Genomic DNA, 23,770 nt, shown 5'->3' with positions numbered 1-23,770 from the left:
GAGGGAACCAATCAGCCGTCAAGTACAGAAGCTTGTCAGTGTGTTTGCCGTCTAACGTCACCTGACTCATCACAACCGTCTGGATGTAAGGAAATTAAATTTCAATTAAAAAAAAAAAAAAAAGCTGACACTGGTTTATTTTGACAGGGTGTGACTTGCAGAATGGTGCTCAGGCCTCAGCACTGTGATTGGCCGGGCCAGCTGTCAGTCACATGCTGCTGTCCTGTAGGAGCGGCTCAATGTCCTCCGCATCACTGGTGGGCGTGGCCAGAGGGCTGGCATTCTGAGCATGTGCGGCGGTACCACTGGACTTGCGGGCGGAGCAGGTCTTGATGTCGGCCAGTCGCTGGTGCTCGGGGATGAAGATGGCAACGAGGAGAGCGAACAACACAGCGCACGCTCCGAACAGGAAGGGAGGACCGGGGATGACCGACCGCTACAGACACAGACACACGTCATGTAAAAAACATTTAGACTTTTATTTTGAAAGCTGAGAAAAAAAACAAATGCAGTTCATTTCAGAAGGTGAATGTTCTGAATGTTTGGCCTCAAACTGAACCCAAATTAAAACCTGCACAGACTCAGTGACGGTCGAGCGGCTGCTCAGAGAAAAAACAAACTGCCGTCCGATCAAGAGGTGTCATGTTTTTAAAGCTTCAAGCTTAAACTAAACAAACACGTTATTTGTTTGAACTAATTGGAACACAGCCAATACACAGCGCCAGTCAAAGGTTCGGACACACTTGGCTTTTGACTGGTGCTGTGGTTACTTTAGCAGCGTGTCCATGTGACTGAGCGTCATGTTTTCTACTGAGTTTGCTGCAGTCGCACCATACACAGCTGATGATGACTGTGTGTTGAGGATTTTTACACCAGGTCGCCTCTCGTTAGACGTCGGTCTCACATAATAAAACCACTTTATTGTTAAAAAAAAGTTAATTCAGAGTTGTTGTTTTTTTTAAATGTTTATTGTGAATGAAAAATAAAAAAGCTCTCACTGTGCTCTGTGTGATGTATTTTATATTAGTCTTCTGTTAAAAAAAGCAAAACAAAACAAAAAAAAAAACTGATGTTGAGATAAATGCTGAGGTCACATGATGCATGATTTGGTCCTAAAACCATGAGACAAACTACTGCCAACATCAACTGCAACTGCAGTGGAGCAGCTGCAGTGAATCATGGGAAAAAAACGTGAAAAAAAACTAAAAACAAAAACCAGAACCTGAAGCTTTGAAACAGTAAAGAGACACTCGAGTCCCCGTTGTGTTTCTGTGTGTGTGTGTGTGTGTGTGTGTGTGTGTGTGTGTGTACCTCTGTGTTCTGTGTGGGTCTTCCTGCCACAGGCCCCATGTCGGTCAGCTCCACGTTAAAGAGGAAGAAGATGAATCCGTAGAGAGCTGGACCCAGACCGTTACACAAGCCCCTGATACCAGTGATCATCCCCTGAACCACACCTGAACACACACACACACACACACACACACACACACACACACACACACACACACACACACAGAGTTACGAGGCTCCGCCCCCACAGTCCCCCCCCTTGCCTCAGATGGTCAGGTGTACTCACCTTGCTGGTCAGGCGAGGCGCTGTGTGACACCAGAGCAGAGACTGCTGGGAAGGTGATGGAGGACATGGCTGCTACAGTTCCTGCTGCCCACATCATCCTGACGACGACAAAGACACTCATGAATCAACATTCATGTGTCTGCAGACGTTTCACTTAGACTTTTTTTTTTTTTTTTTTTTTTTTTAAACTTGTGAACATCTTTAATTTAAGATATCAGTCATTAAAAATCTCTGTAGGTCGACCACTACTCAGGAGCATCAATGAACTGGATATCAATGAACCAGATGATCATTATTTTCTAGCAGTTATTGTCTTCACCTGTGATGAACGACTGAGCATGATGTCTAGGACAGGGTATCAAATATCCATGATGTGAGAAACAACCTCAAAAATATTTAAAATTATCCAGAATTCACACAAACTGATTTTCAAGGCGACAGCATCAGGGACTGAACTCACCACGGCTCCGAGCCGAAGCCGTACCAGGCCAGCTGGAAGAGCTGGAAGCCCAGACCCAGAAGAACCGTGTTCTTGTTCCCAATGGTCCTCATCAACACACTGAGGAGGAGAGTCTAACACACACACACACATACACACATAGTCACCTTCTGTACAAACAGCAGCGTCTTTAACACTCGACTGTCAGAGCTTCTGAACTCATCAGGGTCATTGAACACCACACTGACTGTATCTTCATCCTCCACACCCTCATCATAAGACAGGTCCATCAAAGTAACACCTTCCTTTCCTTCCTACCTGAGCGACTATAGAGAGGATTCCCACCATGGCGATGAAGGCGGCGATGGCTGCAGGAGAAAAGTCGATCACCTGGCACACAAACAGACAGAGCAGCGTTTGGTCAGAATAACACAACACAACTTAAAACGATGGCAGAACCATAACAAACACTGATACTTCATTACATGAACGGGCTCAACACTGATTATGTTTTACTGAGAGGAGATGATTCATTAACATGTTTTAAACTCTGCAGCAGAAACAAGAGGTGAACACAACATATCATCACCTTTCAGCTGCTCATTTCCACAACCAGCTACAAACACTGACACACAAAGTCACTGAGAGTTGTTTGCTGCTTTCTCTCTAACTTCTCTGAGGATGTTGATGTGAAGTTATTACAAGGATCTGAGGGAAGGTTGCAGCACGATCGAACAACCAGTGACTGATGAAGAAGTCCTGACTCATGTCTGAAGACTGTTTGTGATTATAAAGCAAGTCTAGGTTCTACATTAATACTGTGAAAGTATCAAAGCCTCAGTCCACAGAGAAATGCACACAGCCTGTATTCAGAAACTGAGCCTAAAAACCAGCCGTCAGGAGAAGTTATACAGAAGTTAAAATATGGACCTTTAAATTTAAGGGTTAAGAATTGAGAGTGTGTGTGTGTGTGTGTGTGTGTGTGTGTGTGTGTGTGTGTGTGTGTCTCTACCTGTCTCAGGTAGAGGAAGAAGCTGGAGTACTGTCCGGCCTCCGGCAGGTAGGACAGGAACACTGTGACGCAGATCAGCAGCACTGTGGTGTCTTTCCCCACACGACGCAGAGACTGAACACACAACACATCAGCCGTCAGTACAGCGCTTGTTCCTCTGGGGCTCCTTTGACTTACTGTGACAGAGCTGGTTAAAAAATAACAATACGTGACCTCTGACCTCTGCTGTCAGCCTGTGGTGTTTTACAGGTAACTTACAGCGAAGGGGTCGGCCTGCTCCCAGGAGATGGGGAAGCCCCAGGATGTCAGCCTCATCTTGTCTGGCAGAGACTCGGGGACGACGAAGAACACGAAGGCGATGTCGGCCACTGCGATCACTGTGGCGACCAGGACCACCAGGCTGTCGCCGTACTGGTTCGACAGGTAGGCCCCGATGGCCGGGCTCGTCACCAAACTGGCCGCGAAGGTTGCCGAGACCTGAGGAGACACAAACCACACAGAGTGAGAGTCCGACGACTAAAATCCTTCATCTGGTTCAAACAGAGCTGAAAACCACCAAGGTGGAGAAAGAGGATCTGAAACATGAGACTTCAAACTTCTGTCAGACAAACACAACACTGACACCTGAGCAAACGGAGCGTCACCTGGATTAAAATCACAGATTTCTCTGGTTGAGAACTGATGGAAACATTTGTGTCGATGTAAGAACACGAGGTCTGGTTGTTTTTAGACATTTTAACGAGGAGAAGTTACAGATTCTAACTTTAAAAACCTGTTGACATGATCTTTATTTGTCTCTGAGCCTCAACATGAAGCACACAGATGGCTCAGAGCTTCCTGACCTGCCTGTGACCCCGATTCACTGCAGATCTATAACAACAGGAAACTACTTGAGCCAGCTCTGAGCACAGGATCTCCATTATACACACACACAATATGTTATTACAGGAAGTACATGGTCTGCAGTGCTGCTCCATTATGGCCACATAATTATAGAACATTTAGTCAGGAGTCAGAGCTGTGAGGCTTCAGCTCCGACTTCTAGCTTTAACCTGGGAGGATGTGAAACTGTGGTTACCAGGCCGTAGGCCGTGCTCCTCTCATGTTCCTCTGTGATGTCAGCGACGTAGGCGAAGATCACCGAGAAGGTCACGGCGAACATCCCTGAGACTGAGATCAGAGCGAAATACCACCTGCACAGACAGACAGGAAACAACAGGTCAGAGGATGCAGCTTCGTCACGTCGACTCAGTTCTGCTGCTGTCTGCTTCACAACGTTATCTTCAGAATGAAGGAATCAGCTGCTGGGAAACAGTGAAGTAGTTGGATTTACACTGCTGCATTATGTTGACACTATGAGACACCTGGAGGCTTCAGTTATAGATTGTACATGATGATGAGGTTAATGAATAACTAGAATCATTAATCAGCCAAGTTACAGGAAACATGGTCAGAATCTCTGCTTCCTGAGTTACAGCATTGAATAACAGAGCAGCAGGAACGACATGTTCCTGTAGACCAACCCTGAAGTCATCATCACCTGGTTCCCTCCACAATCAACCAATAGGATTTCTCCATTGTGTTTTGGATGATTAGAGAAAATCAGCAACAGTTTCTGATCCTGACAGGTTTAGTTCAGCAGGATCATCTTCACTAATGACTCCACTTTCTGATGTTTGAAGCCTAAATACAATCAGCAGCAGTAAAAAGCTCATGTTAGGCTCTAAACCAACGACCCCACGGTCACATGACTTCACCGTCACCACTAACCTTCAGCCTGTAGTCTGATTCAGCTCTGAGCCTTTCCTCTGACAGAGTTAGTGACAGTTTGTAGAAACACAGCGAGGCTGTAAAGGTGGACTGGTGAGGAGATCGGTTTTCATGTGGGACTGATGACGTCTAACGTCCCCGACAACTTCTGTCGTCTCATTTAGACTCTTGTTAGCAACTGGCCTTTTCCAACAGACATAGAAATGTGTCTGAGGTACATTTATGTTTGGCTGAAATGGTCCAGAACTTTCTTTAGAAGAAGCTGGGAGACAAATTAATTTTGGGCTGAGGGTTTGTGACACATGATGCACAAACCATGTGACTGATCTCAGGCTGGAGACAGCCCCGATCAGCTGATCTCATTCTGCTGTAGCTCAGTCTGCAGTCTGAGGTGTGACAGCTCATCTTAAAGTTCAGTACAACACCAGACTGTGGAGACACTTTGGTTTCCTGTCTGATCAGAGACAAGCTGTGTGCTGTCTGTGAGACTAAAGGATTTTCAACACATTTCTTAGAAACACTCACAGCACCTGCAGCGCTCCCATCAGGAGAAGGTGTATTTTCATGGTTAACGTGTTTGCTGTCTGCCAGGCTGCCCTCAGTGAGCAGGCTCACATGATCATCATGTGACTGGTCAAACTCCACCAGAGTGAATCAGGCTGCAGCAGACCCTCCTCACACCCTCCACCCAGCAGAGCTGCAACTGACCATTAGTCTCCTCATTGATTTGTTTTTTTCTCTATGAAAAATGTTGATCCCAGTTTCCCAGAGTCCAAGGTGATGCCTTCAAATGTCCATTTGTCTGATCAACAGACTAAAACCCAAAGATATTCAGTTTACTGTTGCAGAACATATGAAAAATATATAAAAATTAATTATTAACAAAAAATGTTGTCCATTATCTTCTGCCAATCAATGAATCGTTGCAGCTTTATGTCAGACTCATTCTGGTGGCTCAGAGCCAATCAGAACAGAGGCTCTGAGCCACCGGTCCCTCTTTTGATTGGCTGACTGTTTTCTGAGTGATCCAATAAAAATACAGCAGATTTCAGGTAAACACTCAGGATGGTGGGTCCAGGTGGGCGGGGCTCTTCACTTCCAAACTAAACACGGAATTTGCCCAAATGTTTACATGTGGAGAGTAACGTGCATTAGTTCCCACTGACACACACACACACACGCGCGCGCACACACACACAGTCTCACCAGGGGCTGATCCTCATGAAGGGGATGGGGGCACAGGTGAAGAAGACCGTCATGAGGAGGAAGGACTTCCTGCCCCAGATGTCTGACAGAGCACCAATCAGAGGAGCTGACAGGAACGACAGGAAACCCTGCACAGGTACACACAGTGTTGACTTGTTGATTTGTGTAGGACAAATAAAGATGCATGTGTTTGTAGCAGAAGACTGAAATAAAACACCCAGCAGTTAATAACAGCTGTAGATTGATCCTTATCTATTATTTTAACATATTTTCTAATCCATGTCTGTGGATCTGTTTTTATTCTGTGTATTTAGTAAACATGTGTGACAGCAGCTCTGTCTCTCCCTTTATTCTTTCATTTCATCATATTTTTTATTATTCATGTCTCTGTGATGAAGTGTCAGTCCACACAGTGTTGACTTGTTACTGATGTTATGTTTCTACATTTTATGTTTCATGCCACAACACAAGACTACATAACACAGGATTATGTACAAACTGTTTAAATCCTGCTGTCACCACCTCTTCCTCCTTCATCATCAGTTTGTTTATATTCATCATTTCCTGTTGTATCTGTCGCTGTGAAACGTCCCCAGCAGGAGTTTAAAATAGAAGCTGTGACAGAGATCTCACCTTCACTCCATGAACCAGGCCGTTGATCAGGAAGGTGTGCTGAGGAAACGTCTCATGGAGGACCTGCAACCACAACAACAGAAGAAGAAGAAGATTGTGACTAACAACACAGACACACAGCTTTAAACTTCATGTAACACATGCTGTGCTGCCGTTGTGTGTATGACACAGTCTGTGATGCAGCAGCTCTCAGACCTGCAGAGTGCGGCCGCTGAAGGACAAACAGATGAGGACAGGACAGGACAGGACAGACTGTCCTCTGAGACGGAGGCTGTTCACTGACAGCAGCTTCATTCAGCTCATTTCACCCTGGACACAAAGCTTCCTGTCTACACGTCAGACGCTTCAGGTGGATTTCAGTTTCATGGCTATCAGCTGCACCCGCAGCGTCGTCTGCGTTTAGTGGAATCAAGTCATTGTGTTGTTTTGTTTCATTTATAATTCAAGTAACTTGGTGTTAAGTAATCTGTGTCACTTCATTGTCAACTCTTTTGTCCATGTTGGGATCCTGTACCAATTAGAACTCAGGGTTTCCAGTGATCTGATTGGTGAGTAGCTAACCCACTGATCGATGGTCGACCCTCACACTCTCAGCTGACTGCCGACAGACTGAACCTGCCTGGTGGACTTTTCCTGCAGGACACTGTGTGTGTGTGTGTGTGTGTGTGTGCGTGTTTGTTTACTCACGGTCAGCATGGGCGTGGTCAGCAGCCCCCAGGCGAAGAACTCCAGGAAGATCACCACCACCGCGTGAGTCACTTTGGCTTGGCCTCGGCCGGGCTGCGGCCGGAAAAGAGCCAGAATCATTAACTATTCATCAGTGGGGATGACTTCACTTCCTGTTCAATCTGATGAAGCTAATGACTCCGACTGCTCTCACTGTCACCTCCTACCAGCAGCGTGTCCATACATGACCACTGTACAGCTGCAGTCTCACTTCAGAAAAGCAACGAGGACGCAGATCTGCAGTCATGCACACACACAGCTTCACACTCTAGATTTCAGTTATGTCTGTGCTGGACAGTGGACTTGTTGACTGCAGAGTCAGTCTGAGGGCACAGACACCGTCAGGCTCTGGTAAAAGAATGTTTCTGACACTGTGCTGCATTAATTAACACTATGATGTGTTATATGATTTCACTACTGTAAGACTGTGATACTGAATGTATCATGAACTAAAACTAAATTACTGATAAAGTTTATTCCGTTTCTTCTAGTTTAGTTTATTCTGTTCTCTTTGTGGAGGAAGTGAAGACAAACCTGCATGGTGGGGGTCGGGGTGTTGTTCTGTTGCTGCTACATGTAAAGGAAGTCAACAAAGCCACAACCTCAACAAGTTACACTGTTTAAACACAACTGCGTGGTCAGGCAGCATAGTTCTGTCTGTCACTTCTCCATAGTTACTATGTCGTGCTGCACATTAACTGGACCCATTTTATTTTAGTGTAGTGTAGTCGCTCGGCAGAAAATTAATTTCGCAACGTTTCTGATGATCAGTTCATTAATTTAAGAAAATGCGTGTAGCTTTCTCTTCTACAGTAACCTCCACAGATTATTTCCTACGATCTGTCATTTTCTCTGTAAAATGTCAGAAAACAATGAAAACTCAGCCCAGGGTGACATATGTCTTGTTTTGTCCAATCAACAGTGCAGAACCCAGATATTCACTTTATAATGACCACTGACAGAGAAGCATTAAGAGCAATAAATCCACACAGTTGAGAAGATGCTGATTATTTTTCTGGAGAACAACTAATGACTAAATCTTTCAGTTCTTTTCATTTCATTTATTATTCCTCATTTTATAGACCCAATTAATTCCCCCCCCAAAAAATTATATATATCAGAAGATTAATCAATAATGAAAATTACAGTCATCAGTGTGATGCCACACATGACAGTGATGGTGCAGCTTCACCACATTCAACCTGACAGGGAGAGACCAGTTTCTTCCTACATGTGTTGTGTGTTGTGTTGTGTTGTGACATTGGTGGCACAAAATAAACCCTGACTTTCATTTCATCTCACGTTCCCAAATAATCCACCTTAGCACTGTGTGGTGCTGTGGCTTCACGGGGAACAGTGTGATAAACCTGTTTCCCACTGATCAGTCTCCACAGAGAGCTGCAGACCAAACTCAGTTCACAAATCTGTCCATTTCATTTGAAGCCAAACTGTCACTAACTCTGGCCTTTTTTAAATTCATCTGGAACAATGTCACAGCTTCTAAGTTATTTACCAGGTAAACACAGAGAGCATGGTCTGCTGTCAGTTTCTCGAATGTGTAGATGTACTATAGATTCATTATTGTATTGTTGTGCATTATTGTAAAGTGAATATCAGCCAGACAAAACAAAGATACCAGAAGACGTCACATGGGACTCTAGGAACTTGATTAACCAGAAAAACAACAGATAATTAACTATAATGATTATCAGGCTCTTTGGATGTGAAGCTGAACTAACAACAAAGTTATATTTGGACTTGAGAGCTGGATTAAAAATACGACTCTATGCAGACGAACGTTTGATCTCAGTCAGTCATCTGCGTGTTGCCTTCACTGAAAGTCAGACTCTATATTAGTTACTTTACAAGCTTATCTATTACAGTAAAGCCACACTGGGTGCACGGACCCACACTGCTTTAAAGATTACATACAAATTTACACAGTCAACACTGTTTCAGTGCGCTTGTGTTTGCCTTTGTCAACAAATACAGCTGTGTTAAATTAACTGTGAATCTGTGAATTATTAACATTTACTACCCGAGCTAACCAGCAGACAGAAGAACTAGTTAACTACATTTCCACTACACTACATTCATTTGACAGCTAGTTACATGTTATCTAACAAATTAGGATTTCTTGCATATGAAGAGCTGATAAAATATGAGGCTTTGTAACAGATTTAACTACCTGGACCTGAGAAGACCAGCGGAGCGACAGAAAATTACTGGCAACTATTTCTATAATTGCAACTGTGATTTTTCATGTAAAAAACAAACAAACCAAATATATATTTAATGCTACATAAATGTGGGGATTTGCTGCTTTTCCTTTCACTGATTTGAATCACTCTTAAGTTTAGATTGTTTGTTGGAAGGCGTCACTTTCAGCTCTGGCTGTCACGAGAATGTTTCTCTATTCTGAATTTTTACATATCAATCAACCAATCAATCAATCAATCGATTAATGGAGAAAATAATCAGCAGATCCATCCACAATGAAAATAATCATTCGCTGTGTCCTTTACAAAATGATCAGCTCCAACTCAACCGACCACAGCAGTAAAACGCTGCTGTAACAAGTAATAATAATCTAAGGATGTAATAAATAATAGTGTCAAAGTCACAGGAGACATTTCTTCCTGCATCGAGCACTTTTACTACTTTAGGTGCATTTTCCCGATTATATTTATATACGTTTACTTACATAACGTTTTCAATGCAGTACTTTTAATTAAGTACTTCTACAGTGTAGTGTTAGTACTTTCACTGTGGTACTTCTTCCACCCCTGACAAACTGTCTCCTGATAACATCTCAGGACTAAACCTCTGAATTAGTGACAACTAATGTTTGCACCTGTGAAACTGACTGTTAATTGTTAACGTTTACTTAAAGTAAAGGTGAACTAACTAGCTGACTCTAGTTAGCTAGTTTAAGTTAACTAAGACGGAAGAGTTGCCTAGCTAACCACCTAAATTAGCTCCTAGCATCGATCTACGGCTAACGACGCCAAACACATTAACTTAACGTGTCTGTTGATGTATAACCGTGTGTTCCTCTTGGTACAGCGGCTGCTAGCTGCTTAGCTTTCTTTTAAATGGATGTTTCCATACACACCGCCGTTAGCCGACAGTGCTAACCGAGCCAGCTAGCGCACTGCTTACCGAGCCCCGGACCAACATGATGTCGTTGGCCTCGGTCGCTGTTTTCTCCCGGTTCATCTCACATCTTGCCGTAACGATTTTCACATCAAGTCTGTGCTGCCCGGCATCCTCCTGGGGGTTCTCCGTATCTTCCAGGGTGTCCCGCTGCGTGTATTATCGCTACGTCTCTGCTGTGCTATCATGGAGCTCGGCTACACTCGGCTCGCCTCAGGAGCGGTAAACGGCGGCGGGGGCTCGGCTTTCGTTTTTACCTAAATTCCTCTGCTCTGATTGTAATTTAACAGTTTGTCACATTGGTTTTATCATCACAGTCTCCCGGGTGAGCGGCGCTGTCGGCTCCTGTTGGTCAATTACAGTTTAAATTGGATAAACACCGCCCTAAAGGGCCGTCCCTGATACCAAATCGAACGCGTTTCCTCCGGCGCGGCTCTAGCGGTTCCCAGATCAGTTGTTAGTCATGCTCGACTCTCGATCACACGGTACATGTCTAACAGATCTGTCTCTGGATCAGCACAGACGTTAACAGCCACTCGTTCTCTCAGTATCCGGCGGGTAGCGCCCCCTGCTGAGCCGCTGCCCACACTACACTGCAGTCCGTGTTTCATTAGCTTAGCATTGTGTGCAGCTCGCACAGGCCTGATATTTAACGTCTCAGCGCACGACAAAGACCGAATAACGCTCGTATTTAAACGGTAGCGCTGTCACGGCTCCGCCTGGGAGGAAAACAGGTCAACAGACAGTCTCAATATTTGGCAGGAAGACCCAGCAGCAAACTGCGCCGCCAACACTCTCCTGGATCACTATTTAGCAAGCGGGAGAAAGGCGGGACTCGGCGCTGCAAGAATTTTTGGCTTCAATGCAAATCTGCACAACAAACAGCGTCAAGACAGCCAGCGTGATACACCTCACATCCGGCTAGCGCTCTTCAAAATAACAGCCTGGGTACAAGCGCTGAAACAACTCCAGATATTTTCAGATTTAAAGGATTGAAAATGATGTGTGAATATAACAGTTTCTTTAGAATCATGTGATTTTGTGCTGACCAAATTTACTAAGTAACTGAATTTTGGTTATCATATCGTTATCCTGTTTTCCCTTAAGTAAATATTAGCTATATGTTTTATACACACCAGAGCTGCAACTATAACATCATCTTGACTGTCCTCGCTGTGAATCTGTCATGTTGCTTTAGTCTGTACACAACTGTCACATCTATTGTCTGTCCTTTTGCTTTTCCTGAGGTTTCATCCACTTTTCTTGTTAAAGGGTTTTTGGGGGAGTGTGTCCTTGTCTGCGTTGAGGGTTTAAGAACAGAGGCTGTCATAGAGATGTTAAGCACATTGTAACAAATTTGTCATTTGTGATATTGAAGCACATAAATAAAATTTGACTTGACAATGATGACTTCTATTATCGGCTAATCTGCTAGTGATTTCCTAGATTAATCAATAATATTGTTTGTTCTCCAAAATTTCAGATAAAGTGAAAAATACCAAGTCCAAGACAAATGTTTTGAAATATCTTGTGAGCAATTAAAATCCCAAAGGTCACGTTGCATAAGAAAATATGTGCAGTGAATCCTTGCAATTTGAACTTTGTGCAAGCTTTTGTGACTTGAAAACATATAACAGATGTAGATATCTGAATTATTGTTTGAGATCTACAAACAAAAGGAAAACAAATGACCTGAAATCAACACCAATGATAATCTTCACTTTGTTTAAGCTTTTATTTAATGAGAAAACAGCAGTGAAGTGATAGTAGAGTGTCCTGGCCACGACAAATGAGTTAGAGGAAAGTCATGTAAAACAGATGAATTACAAAATAAACAAACACAAAAACAGAAAAAACGCATTGCATCAAAATTGGCGCTTTTATTTTGAAGGCCTCGCCGCCTCGTTTCCGCTTGCCCTCCATCTTTGCGCAGTTAGCTTAACGCAGCGGAGCCAAACGGAGGCAGCGGATCAATTCGGAGCCGCGGCGGTTGATCGGGATTATGCGGCGGCGCTGACTGCTGGACCGGTAAGAACCTGCGGCCCCTCGCACCGTCCACCGACCCGTCTAACGGGCCGTTTGTCCGCTTCGACGTTTTACCGCAAAGCAGCTGGTTTAGCGCTGTGTCCTCCTGCCGACAGACCTCCCTTCCCTTTGTTCGCTTGCGCCTTTTTTTGCACCGATGCGGGTTTTGTAAATACTGGCGCAATATGGCCGCCGACCGGCTGCCTGTGCGCTGGTTTGAGATGTAGGAGGATGATCAGCGGGGCGGGTTGACTGGTGGTCAGTCAGGGAGGAGGGAACTGTGACCTCTGGCTGGTTTTCTTCTTCATCATCATCATCATCATCATCATCATCAGACACAACAACCAGCAACAACAACACACAACAGTTGTGTTCACTGAAAACACGTGAATGAAAAGCTCGGTCTCATTTAATGTGACCTGCTCACTTTAAAGTGACACACACACACACACACACACACACACACACACACACACACACAGTGCAGTGTGTGTGTACGGGGGGGGGGGGGTCATTATTCTGTAAATACCAGAACAACGTGGGGGAAGACATGCAGGGACTGCAGCACACAGGAGCACAGTGACCTGGCGGAGGTGTGTGTTGTGTTTGGGTCTCCTCTGTGTGTCTGCTGACAGGTGAGCTCAGGTGAGCTCAGGTGAGCTGCTGTCTGGTCTGATGTGGAGCAGAGTCGGAGGATCTGCACGTCTCAAACTGCTGAAACTGGACCGACTTGTTTCCTCACGGACCAAAAGGCCTTTGAAGTTGATAGAAAGTCTAAACTTGAACGCACTGAGGAGTGAGTGTCCACGCAGACCTGAGGTACATCTGTCACGTTCAACTGATTATTCCGTTCATCCATGTTCTGCTCCAGGTCGTGTTCGGTGGTTGATGAGTTCTGTTGTTAGGAGGTCTTGCTCCAAGCAGCTGGAGGTGCTGGCAGGTGAAGCCTGTCAGAGGGCGGAGCAGCAGCGACTGACTGAGATGTGAAGGTCAGGAAGTTCATTCACCTGGTGGCTGCATGTGGATGAAAAGTATTATAAAGACTGGTGCAGCTGTGACGTTAGTATTAGATTAAATTCTATGTATTTATTAAAAGGTCTTAAAAAATGAACTTGGTGGATCCCGGAGTAAAAATGAAACATGGATCATCTTTTCCACTTTACAGCTGAAATCCCAAAACACCACCTCACCGTCTGACTGTCTTCTGAGTAATCAAAGTACAGCAGATTTCAGGTAAACACAGAATGGTGGGTCCAGGTGGGCGGGGCTTGGGGCAGGGTTGAGGGTGGTGACTGCTTTGTTGTGACATCACAAAGTTGCAGAAGTCCTGACGGCTGGTTTTAAGGCTCAGTGTCTGAATACAGGCTGCGTGCATTTCTCTGTGGACTGAGGCTTTGATACTTTCACAGTATTAATATAGAACCTAGACCTGCTTTATAATCACAAACACATGGACATCTACCTTTAGACTGGGTGGAGCTTTATTGAATTAGTTCATAGAAAATAAAAACGTGGTTAATAATTTTGATATTTTTTTAAGTAAAAATGCTAAAATAAGTTTCCATTCACCTGTTAAATGCACACTGTGAAATTGTGAGGTTTAAATAAGTAATGGAAACATGTTAATTTTGAAAAAAGTGGCTCACATAAGAAGGTTTTACAGATGATTCCACAAAGCAATACTTGCAAAATTGAAACTTCCCATTGAAGTCGTGGCCCCTGGCGTATGAGGCCCCAGGGAGCCGGACTGCTGGGAGTCTGTCACAGAACGTCACTCAGTGGAAACACGAAACATTCACAGCTGTGTTTCTGTTAGTTTGTGTAAAACTGATGGAAAAGCTGCTGCAGAGAAAACGTGTCCCCACAGGTGACGATGGTGAAACAGAAAAAGGAAACTGGAAGATTATTCTCCAACATAATCTCAGACATTTAGTAATATTCAGTGAAAACAGCTGAGAGATGACACTTGTTAGTCAGATCCCTGGTTTTGTGTTTGGCTGGTCCTCCAGGTGTTTAACTGACATCCCGCCCACAGCAGAGTGACTTCCTGTCCAGCTTCACCTGTGGAGCTTCAGCTGTGGAGCTTCACCTGGCGCGTGTCCGGACGGTGGAGGGAACGTTTCCCTGACGTCAGAACAAACGTTTTCTCTCTGTTATGTGAAAACGTGTCAGTTTCCCTCCTGAGGCCCCGTTCACACAGCTGACACCTGGACGCAGCCACATGACCTGAACACAACGATCTGATTGGCTGAATGAGTTCAACGGACTGTGAGAGCGTGTCTTCACAATGAGCCCGTGCCTCTTGTTGTTGGGGGTGGGGGGGGCGTGGTTTGAAACCCAGCTCTGATCCACTCAGGTCCAAGATGGAGGCGGCCCAGTGGGGACCCTGAGAGCTGGGAGTGATGATGCTGAGCACATCTCCCTGTCCGGCCTGGGTCTGCTTGAACCTGGTCTGACCCAGTTCTGATCCTGCAGCGCAGCTCGTTCCTGCTCGTGCAGCAGCAGCAGCAGCAGCAGTGGGTCTGTCTGTGGTTTGTGTTGCAGTTGTGGTGGTTGTTGTGCAGCTCTGCAGAACTGTGTGTTTATCTGCTGCTGTATCAGAGTGAGGCTGTAAACAGCAGGAGTGTGAAGCCTCCAGCGTCTCTGCTGCTGCCAGCGCCTGTGACCTTGTGGACAGAAACATTTCTCTGGTTATCAGGATTTTCCCTCTGCTGCCTGGTGGATTAGAGTTTATCCTGATCTTCACTGACAGCTTGGTGTTTGTCCTCAGCGAGAACAGACTCGCTGTCCGTTCGGCTCCTGATGTGACCTTTTACAGCGTGGAAGTGTCTGTTCTCACTGATTTTATTCTTCAGAGACAAACATGTTGTTGTCAGAGTCTGGTTCATATGAAACAGTGTCAACGAGGAGGAATTCACTCAGTCTGTGATGAGAAGTAAAGTCACACAGTGAGATTTAGAGCAGCAGCTCAGCAGAGTTCGTCCTGTCGCGATCCGTTAATTGATTCATCAATTAATCACTAAATGGTTGATTATTGTTATTATTATAAAGCTCAAATTTCTCTGTTGCAGCTTTAATGTCAACATGTTTGTTTGTCACTGAGGAGTTTTAGCAGAAACAGAAGAACTGATTGATTCATCATCATAGTCATACATAATGTTTTCTCTCTTCATGAACTTTGACCTGTGAGGTCATGATGGAGGAGGAGCCACAGAATAATCCTGTTGGGGTCAGTGTGTGTTTGTGTTTGTTGAACTTTCAGTCACTTCAGGGGCCCCCTTGACCCCTCAGGGCCCCTGACCTGTGCACTGTAGGCCTGTTCAGTGTTTCTGGGGAGGCACAACCGTCATGTTGTTATTGTTTGTTCTTCTTCCGCCGGTTTGACTGTGACAAAGGTTTGGAGTCTTGTTCTTTGTGGTGATAAAAATGTCTCAGTTCTTAGTTTGGTAAAGAATCCAAATTTGTCTCAGGCTCCAAGCTGAGTGTGACCCTCCTCCACCTGCTGCTGGCTGACGAAGACCAGGGACCAGAGACCAGAATCAGGGTCTGGTTCCAGCTGGGTGTTTCTGATGTGATCACGATGCTGCTCCATCCTGACTGTGACTGAATCAGCTGTTACTGATGTAGTCTGAGAGTGTGATGCTTCACTGACTCATGTTCAGTAATAATAATTGTACTAATCTGGACTCGTTTCTAAAGCCACATTGCAGAGTTCTCCACAAAACAAGCAGATCATAGAACAGTGAAGAGCACTGAGCCAATAAAACAAAAGAAACTAATGGTGGCAGGTCAGTGCAAACCCAGAGGATTAGAAGAGGTCACTGACTCTGCTGAGCTGATCTCAGCAGCTCAGATTGTGAACGCTCCGTCACCTCCAGCTTTCAGCCGCGCCCCAGGAGCTCCAGCCACGACCCCGGAGGTCAGGTGGAACCAAAGAGGCCACGGGGAGCCTGAAGAGTCAGCAGCAGGATCTGAAAATCAGTTTTTAAACAGTCTGATGTGGTCACTACATTAATACTGTGAAAGTATCAGAGAGAAATGCACACAGCCTGTATTCAGAAACTTAAAACCAGCCGTCAGGACTTCTGGAACTTTGTGATGTCACAACAAAGCAGTCACTGCCCCAAGCCCCGCCCACCTGGACCCACCATCCAATCTTGCAGGATTTGGTTTCTCTGAGTGTTTACCTGAAACCTGCTGTATTTTTATTGGATCACTCAGAAAACAGTCAGCCAATCAGAAGAGAGGCTCAGAGCCTCTCCTCTGATTGGCTGACTGACCTGTTGTTACTAGAGCTCCAGAGAGAAGCCTGAGAGAGGAGATGTAAAACTACACTGAGATGGTTTTTGGTTCTTAAAACCACAGATATATCTTCTGATGGAGATCAACACTTCAGATAAACACTGGACCTTTCATTGATAGTTAATCAGATTGACTATTGATTATTGATGGTTTCCCTGGTTTCCCTCCTCAGGCTGATCACACTGTTTCCTCATCGAGTCCATCAGCTGTGACGTCGCCTCGTTCTCCAGGCGTTAGTCTGTACCCGGCCCATATGCAGCCTGTCCGGGGCCTGGCCTAGTTCCTGGTGCTCCTTCTCTCCCACCACCTCCTCCCTCCTTTCCCTACCCTCCTCCTCCCCCCTGCCCCCTCCCTCCATCCTCACCCCCCACCCCCCCACCCCTCACAGCCACGTGCACACAGCCAGACTCCCAGCGTTTAGCCTGGACCGGTGGCCTGGCTGGCTGCCCCCTACAGGTGGATGAATGAAGACCCCATTCAAGAGCCCAGCGGCCCCGCGGCCCCGAGCGGACGGGGGTGAGTCACTGAGTCCGACAGACACAGACACACACACAGATGTCTGCCCCTCTGATTGAAAGGTCAAAGGTCAAGAAGGAGAAACCTTTACTGCAACTCCCATGGTGCATTTCAGCAAAGCACATCCAAACACAGAGCTTCACGAACAGCGAAAAACTAAAGTAGTAGCAGCAGCTGAGGCTCATGGGTAATTAGTATTTAGAGCTGCCACCAAACACAGAAACAAAGTGTAAATGACTGAAACTGAAGGTCAGACGCTGCAGATGTGAGAGCGTCCTTGAACGCACCACAGTGCTGGAGATGAGTGTGTGTGTTTGTGTTTCAGGACATTCAGGCGTGTCTGCAAACATGATGAAGAAAAAGAACTCGCACAAGTAGGTCACACAGGAACCAGATGTTCTGTTCGTCTCACTTCATTCCTGTGGATTCATCTGTGTTTGAGTCTCTGTAGATAAACCTGTCTGTGTATATCTCCTCTCCTCCTCCCCCTCCCTGCAGGAAACAGAGGACCAGTGTTGGTCCCAGTAAGACTCTGGCTCAGCCCAGAAGGAACATAGTGGGCTGCAGGATCCAGCACATCTGGAAGGAGGGCAGTAAGTCACATTTACAGTGATCAGTTAACCTGGAACAGATGCAGTGGGAGCCAAACAGTCTGAGTGTGTGTGTCTGTGTCCTCTCAGGTAAGTCCTCTCAGTGGAAGGGGACCGTCTTGGACCAGGTCCCCGTTAATCCCTCCCTCTACCTGATCAAATACGATGGTTTCGACTGCATCTACGGCCTGGAGCTGTACAGCGACGAGCGGGTGGTGGGGCTGGAGGTGCTGCCCGACAGAGTGGGTGAGCAAGGACCTGAGCCGGAGAGCTGGTTCTTCAGACTCTACATAGAGACCAGAACCAAGTCCATCACAGTCCCACAGAACCAGCAGACCCAGAACCTGAGCCGTGCCCCATCAGAGGCTGCATCCAACACTGAGACTAGACTGCCCCGTTTCTGTCCCCCTTTGCCTGGACCACGAAGGATCCAACAGCTGGATCCAACAGCTGGATCCTTCGTGGTCCAACATATCCCAAGATTCACTGTGTAATGAAAGCAAACGACAGACGCAGAGCCTGAGGATCAGCTTCAGCAGTAACACTGCAACTGCTCAAACCTCAGCTTACTGTGGAGAAAGGTTTAGTGTTGTCACAGTTGCTAGGCAACAGGAGCAGCACTTTGCGACGCAACAGTAAGGGCGGGAACAGCTGGTGAGGCAGAGTGAAAATCCTCCGTAGATCAGACCGTCCGGCTCAGCAGGGCCAGGCCTTCATAGACCACGCCCTCTGAAGGATGCAGCCTCTGGATTGGACACGACTTGTGTGATGTCATTGCACAGGGGACTGTGTCCTCACCTGATTGACCTTGTAGTCTTAAGGAACATGACAGGTGTGGACACATCAGGGCTAGGCTCCATGTTTCTGACCCCCGTCTCTGTGTCTCTGCCTGTGATTGGTCCAGCTCCGGCCCGTGTCAGCGACTCACTGCTGGCGGAGACGATGATCGGCAAAGCAGTGGAGCACATGTTTGAGACGGAGGACGGGCCGAAGGAGGAGTGGAGGGGGATGGTCCTGGCCCGAGCTCCCATCATGACCTCCTGGTTCTACATCACCTACGAGAAGGACCCGGTCCTGTACATGTACCAGCTGCTGGACGACTACAAGGAGGGAGACCTCCGCATCATGCCCGACTCCAGTGAGCCGCTTTCATTACTGATCCAGTCAGAGTCAGTAGCTGCACCGGAGGAGGCGCCGGTTAAAAACCTTCTACTGCTGCTGCCATGGTAACAGCCGTCTCTCTCTCTCTCTCTCTCTAGACGACAGCGTGGCAGCGGAGCGGGAGCCCGGCGAGGTGGTCGACAGTCTGGTGGGGAAACAGGTGGAGTACGCCAAAGAGGACGGCGGGAAGCGGTCAGGTATGGTCATCCACCAGGTGGAGGCCAAACCCTCCGTCTACTTCATCAAGTTCGACGACGACTTTCACATCTACGTCTACGACCTGGTCAAGACCTCCTAAGACCAGAAAACCTGGTCCAGGACATCCCAGAAAGACTTACCAAGTCCTGCCTAGATCCACCAAACACCCCCACCTAAACCCCCACCCCCCCAGTGAAGAAAAACCACAACTAGGGTTTAAAACATCCTGAGACTCACCACGGTCTGTGGGGACGCCTGAGACAGACCAGATCCAGACCAGATCCACATCAGATCCACTCTTCACTCTTTTCTTTGATGAAGCGCCTTAAAAACGGGAAACGATACAAACTGGATCCTCCATGAGACAGAAGACCAGGACCCGGCTCTGAGTCTTCAGACCGTCATCACTTCAGACGTTTCCTCCAGCAGACGTCGGCGACGCCCCCGAGCTGTCACCTGCAGCGTTACATTGACTTCTGGGACGTTTGTGGTGAGAACCAATAGAAATGTAGCCAAGACAGAACCTGGAAAAACCTGGTCTGGTGTTCCACACTCACAACAGGTGAGACCACAAAGTCACCAGAAGACCTCCTCCCCCTTTTCCTGAAACCCTGTCAGACCGTTTGAGACCTCCAGGGTGGGGGGGAGTGGGGGGGGTGGGGGGTGGGGGGGGGGGTGGGGGGGGGGGTTCAGGTCTGAGTCTGCCAGGGTTAATGAAGGGACAGGATTCAGGAAGCAGAACTATCTGAACCATTTATAGAAGGTGTGAGTGGACAGGAGGAAGATGTGTCCAATCAGAGAGCATTTATTCACTGACCCCGCCCCCTGCATGTCGCTGACTCACAGACTCTGAGGGACGCTGTGTAAAAACCAGAGGACACGGACTCTTTTCTGTTATCGTTTGTCTTTTTCCTGTCTGTGTTGATTCCTACATTACCCATAACGACTCCACATCAGGCGGCTGTGGGGGCTCAGGGGTCAGGTGGACGTCGTTACCTGTCCTCCTCGTTAGCCTGAGGCTCCCGCTCAGATCCAGGTTCAGAGGAATGTTAATAAAACTAATGAGGCTGTTTTTATGTTGAATTAAAAGCTGACCCCGCCCCCCTGTGCCTGTCAATCATCCTGAGCTCGGTCGTGTGACTGTCACTGTGGAGCAGTTGTTTCTGCTTCATCCTCACTTCCTGAATTTCAACATAAAAGCCTGACTGATGTTTTTACGCCTCTTCAACATTTTTATATTTGTGCCAAACAGACGAGTTGTTGCTTCTTTATGATGACGCACAATCAACACGCCGTCGCAGCTTCTGGTCCAGGTGTGACCCACAGCTGGATTTTCACAGAAGAAGAAGAGTAACATCAGTTATTGATTGTGGATGTTTCCAGGGCAACTTTAACCAACCTCATTTAACATCTATATGCAGTGTAGAATCATTAAAATTATCCAGACAACACAATTCATACACAACACAGGCAACAGCGCACAAAGGAAATACACAAATAACAAATACACAAATTCAAATGCAAAGATATACAAAATAAAAGCAAATGAAGTGTTGAGATTCCTTCAGACAGATGTTTAGATATTTGTTGTGTCAGTCGACGACCTTTGATCATGACCTGTCTTTAATTCTGTCAAACATAAAGAACTGCAGGTCATTGTTCAGAAAGGTTTCTGTCACAATGATGTCGTTGTACAGGTGTTTATTCATGTGCAGCGTTTGGCAACACTTGTCCTTTATATTATTCCAGATGTTTTACTAACAAAGATGTGAATCAACACTTAGATCTGACGGCAGCTGAGTGAGTCTGTGAGAAACCGTTGTACATGAACAAGCTGCTGCTGAATGTTGGAGAAGTGTTCAGACCGGGAGCAGGTGGGATGGACGGCGTCTCCTCATCAGGCCCCGACAGCGACCCTGAGGCTGCAGCTGCTGTTTGACTCCCCCTGTGCTGACGGACCCTGTTTGTTCGGCAGCTGCAGACGCTGGCGGCTGCTCGCTGGGTTAAAACTGGACTTTGAGCCCAGATGTTGGAGGATGTGATCCAGCTGTGAGCTTGTAGGATCACTGTTCTTATCACCTCACAGCTGCTCAGTCTGCAGCTGCCGGATGAACTTTCTCTGTCATTGATCAGAACTGATCGGAAAATCAATCTGCAGCTGTTCTGATCAATGACTGACTGATCTGATCTGATCTGATCTACTTCAGCGACAGGAAGTTGCAGGTTTTTTTCCATCAGTGATTAATCGATTAATCTGAAAAACAACTGACAGCCACATGAATGGTGACTCCTCTGAGGTCGTCTGGTCCTGAGTTGTTCCAGTGACTGGGTGGATCTTCAGCCTCCATGATGTGGACATGAGTAGTTGTCTGTTCAGGAGCCGACACGCCGTTCGTATTTTACAGAAAACGTGTGTGTGTGTGTGTGTGAGTGTGTGAGTGTGAGTGAGTGTGTGTGTGTGTGTGTGTGCTGTCAGCCCCTGTTCGGCGCGGTGTTGTTTTTGCATGCTTATATAGCTCAGTGTAAATCGATGTGAGTTGCATGTCTGTGTAGTTTTCAGTTGTTCGGCTGATTCTGTCCGTCGTGGCTTTGGGTGCCTTTCGTTTGATTTCCCTCTTTTTCTTCCCCTGTTCTATTTTGTACTGAGTGTCCCAGAGACTGGGAGCATTTTTGGGTTATTGAGCAAAAAATGAAAAAAAAAAATCCTCCTACAAACAGAACTGAGCGGCTATCATCAGAAACTGACTCCCGACCCTGTGAGGAGGTCGTGTTCTGTTTCTGGGGGGGTTGTCCCTTTAACGAGTGCCAACTACAGAAGCCAGTGTTGTACAGCAGTGAAAAGCTCACACTATTTACTAAATAAACCATTTCTCTGTTTTTTTCCACTGGTGAGTCTCAGTTATTTCTGTTTCCTCCTGAACGCAGTCGACACACATCACTCTGAATCCTACAGCTGCAACAATTAGTCCATTAATCAATTAGTCGACTGACAGAAAATGAATCTGCAAATATTTTCATTATGTGATAATTGTTTTAGTACACTTTTTATTTTATATACACATATATATAATTTTTTTCTTTTTTTTAAATTTTGAAATATTGACAGTTATAAAATACAGTAAACAAATACCCACCCACCCACCCTAACAGAGTACACTCACCAAGAGCAAAGGAAGAGAGGAACAAAAGAATTAAGTACATTTCAATAAAAAATAAATTAAAAGTAAAAATATGAGTTCGCTTTTTGCCCAACGTCCTTGTGTGAGTACTTGTAAGTATCTGTGTGCATATGAGCTGGGTGTAGATGGTATAATACATACACAAAGAGAACAGTGTACCTGTGTAATGAGTGTGCCCTCAGGAACTCTTAAAATCACCTGGGGGGGGGGTGATTCCATATCTGGGCTCCGTTATATTTACGAACTGCGGAGCAAAAATAAACGTGACCAGCATAGTAACAGGAAAAAGCTACTAAGGAGTTGAGGACATAGATTTAAGTTTACCAGAATGTGTCCAAGCTGGGGCCCAGATGGGAGAGAACCTGTCTGTGGGCCCCTCAGGGGCCATGAGGACGCTTTGGGTGGACTTCTTGATTTCTTCTGTGTGCAAGCAATGTTGTAAAAGCAATAATATCTCTGTGATTTCTCCTTATTGTGGGCTGTGTATTATCTATGACACCAAATATGGCTGTGATTGCATTGGGTTGAATGTTTCTATCACGTGTCTCTGACAGTGTCCTGAAGATCACAGACCAATAAGACGCCAGAACAGGGCTTGACCAAAACATGAGTTAAATTATCATTTATCATTTATCACAATTATGTCTTTTATCACCAAACTGAACAAAACAAGGATTCTTTATTATTTTCTGACAGAGAGGAAACAATGAATGGATTCATGGAGGAAATGATCTCAGCTGTTGTGGAGGAGGCAGAGAAGGAGGAGGGAAGGTCAGAGCTTCACCTGGAGGACACACATATTCAGCAGCTTGTTCATTCAAAAGATAAAAATCCTGTGGACACAGAAAGAAAAGAAATTCTTTGGTTGAGATTAAAAGTGGCTGAAGTAAAATACACGTCAGTCAGTTCTCAGAAGTGTTCAGATCCTTTACTACAGTAAAAGTGAAGTAAAGTAAAAAGTCGTTCACAGAATGATCCAGTTTAAAAACGACTGATGAAGAACAAGTTCACTGAAATAAACAAAGTCAAATAAGACATGAAATTAAAGAAATAACCTCGAGAACACTGTAAAACCGCAGAGCCGCGGTCAGGCCGCAGCGGTGCAGTTCCCCTCCGCAGCGCCAGGTGTCGCTCTCAGCTTTGCTGTACCGGCGGCCACTCCCACAATGCACCGCTTCAGAGGAGCCTCCTAAACGCTTTTCTCTCGGGGAGCAGGTGGAAGCAGGTGAAGCCCGGGGCGGCTGCGGCCGGGAGGGGCGACCCTCTGTGGCCTGGGGGGAC

At 46.1% G+C, this 23,770-nt stretch overlaps 2 protein-coding genes across 3 annotated transcripts; one reads left to right on the top strand and one right to left on the bottom strand.

The window, feature by feature from the left end:
• Window positions 1-119: 119 nt before the first annotated feature.
• On the bottom strand, window positions 120-10,752 carry mfsd14bb (major facilitator superfamily domain containing 14Bb). The gene is made up of 12 exons (XM_071484081.1): window positions 10,525-10,752; window positions 7,324-7,416; window positions 6,637-6,699; window positions 6,004-6,131; window positions 4,106-4,220; window positions 3,286-3,504; window positions 3,028-3,141; window positions 2,334-2,405; window positions 2,037-2,149; window positions 1,577-1,674; window positions 1,312-1,454; window positions 120-436 (listed from the first exon to the last, which is right to left on the bottom strand). Exons 1-12 carry the CDS (start codon window positions 10,579-10,581, stop codon window positions 209-211), a joined length of 1,443 nt encoding a protein of 480 aa, XP_071340182.1. The 5' UTR covers window positions 10,582-10,752; the 3' UTR covers window positions 120-208.
• A 1,692-nt stretch (window positions 10,753-12,444) lies between these two features.
• On the top strand, window positions 12,445-22,195 carry spinb (spindlin b). Of its 2 annotated transcripts, XM_071484080.1 has the most exons (8): window positions 12,447-12,546; window positions 13,415-13,532; window positions 17,018-17,361; window positions 17,687-17,735; window positions 17,860-17,954; window positions 18,042-18,197; window positions 18,856-19,089; window positions 19,211-20,527. In XM_071484080.1, exons 3-8 carry the CDS (start codon window positions 17,310-17,312, stop codon window positions 19,408-19,410), a joined length of 786 nt encoding a protein of 261 aa, XP_071340181.1. In that variant the 5' UTR covers window positions 12,447-12,546; window positions 13,415-13,532; window positions 17,018-17,309; the 3' UTR covers window positions 19,411-20,527. The 2 variants fall into 2 exon arrangements, with proteins under 2 accessions (XP_071340180.1, XP_071340181.1); XM_071484079.1 differs by lacking the exon at window positions 13,415-13,532 and having other exon boundaries at window positions 12,445-12,546; window positions 19,211-22,195.
• Window positions 22,196-23,770: the final 1,575 nt, after the last annotated feature.

This window comes from Trachinotus anak, unplaced genomic scaffold (assembly GCF_046630095.1).
Source record: "Trachinotus anak isolate AG129_WGS33_773 ecotype Australia unplaced genomic scaffold, CSIRO_AGI_Tana_v1 ptg000008l, whole genome shotgun sequence".
Lineage (NCBI taxonomy): Eukaryota > Metazoa > Chordata > Actinopteri > Carangiformes > Carangidae > Trachinotus > Trachinotus anak.
Note: the sequence above shows the minus strand (reverse complement) of the source record. Positions and strands in the feature narration are given on the sequence as shown.

Excerpts from the sequence above, each read along its gene's own strand:
- mfsd14bb (XM_071484081.1), bottom strand. The coding sequence starts at position 10,581 with ATGAACCGGGAGAAAACAGCGACCGAGGCCAACGACATCATGTTGGTC. Across the intron at positions 7,417-10,524 it reads TCATGTTGGTCCGGGGCTCG|CCCGGCCGAGGCCAAGCCAA; the intron begins GTAAGCAGTGCG and ends TTCCGGCCGCAG. Across the intron at positions 1,675-2,036 it reads GGCTTCGGCTCGGAGCCGTG|GATGATGTGGGCAGCAGGAA; the intron begins GTGAGTTCAGTC and ends TGTCGTCGTCAG.
- spinb (XM_071484079.1), top strand. The coding sequence starts at position 17,310 with ATGAAGACCCCATTCAAGAGCCCAGCGGCCCCGCGGCCCCGAGCGGAC. Across the intron at positions 17,362-17,686 it reads GCGGCCCCGAGCGGACGGGG|GACATTCAGGCGTGTCTGCA; the intron begins GTGAGTCACTGA and ends TTTGTGTTTCAG. Across the intron at positions 19,090-19,210 it reads CCGCATCATGCCCGACTCCA|ACGACAGCGTGGCAGCGGAG; the intron begins GTGAGCCGCTTT and ends CTCTCTCTCTAG.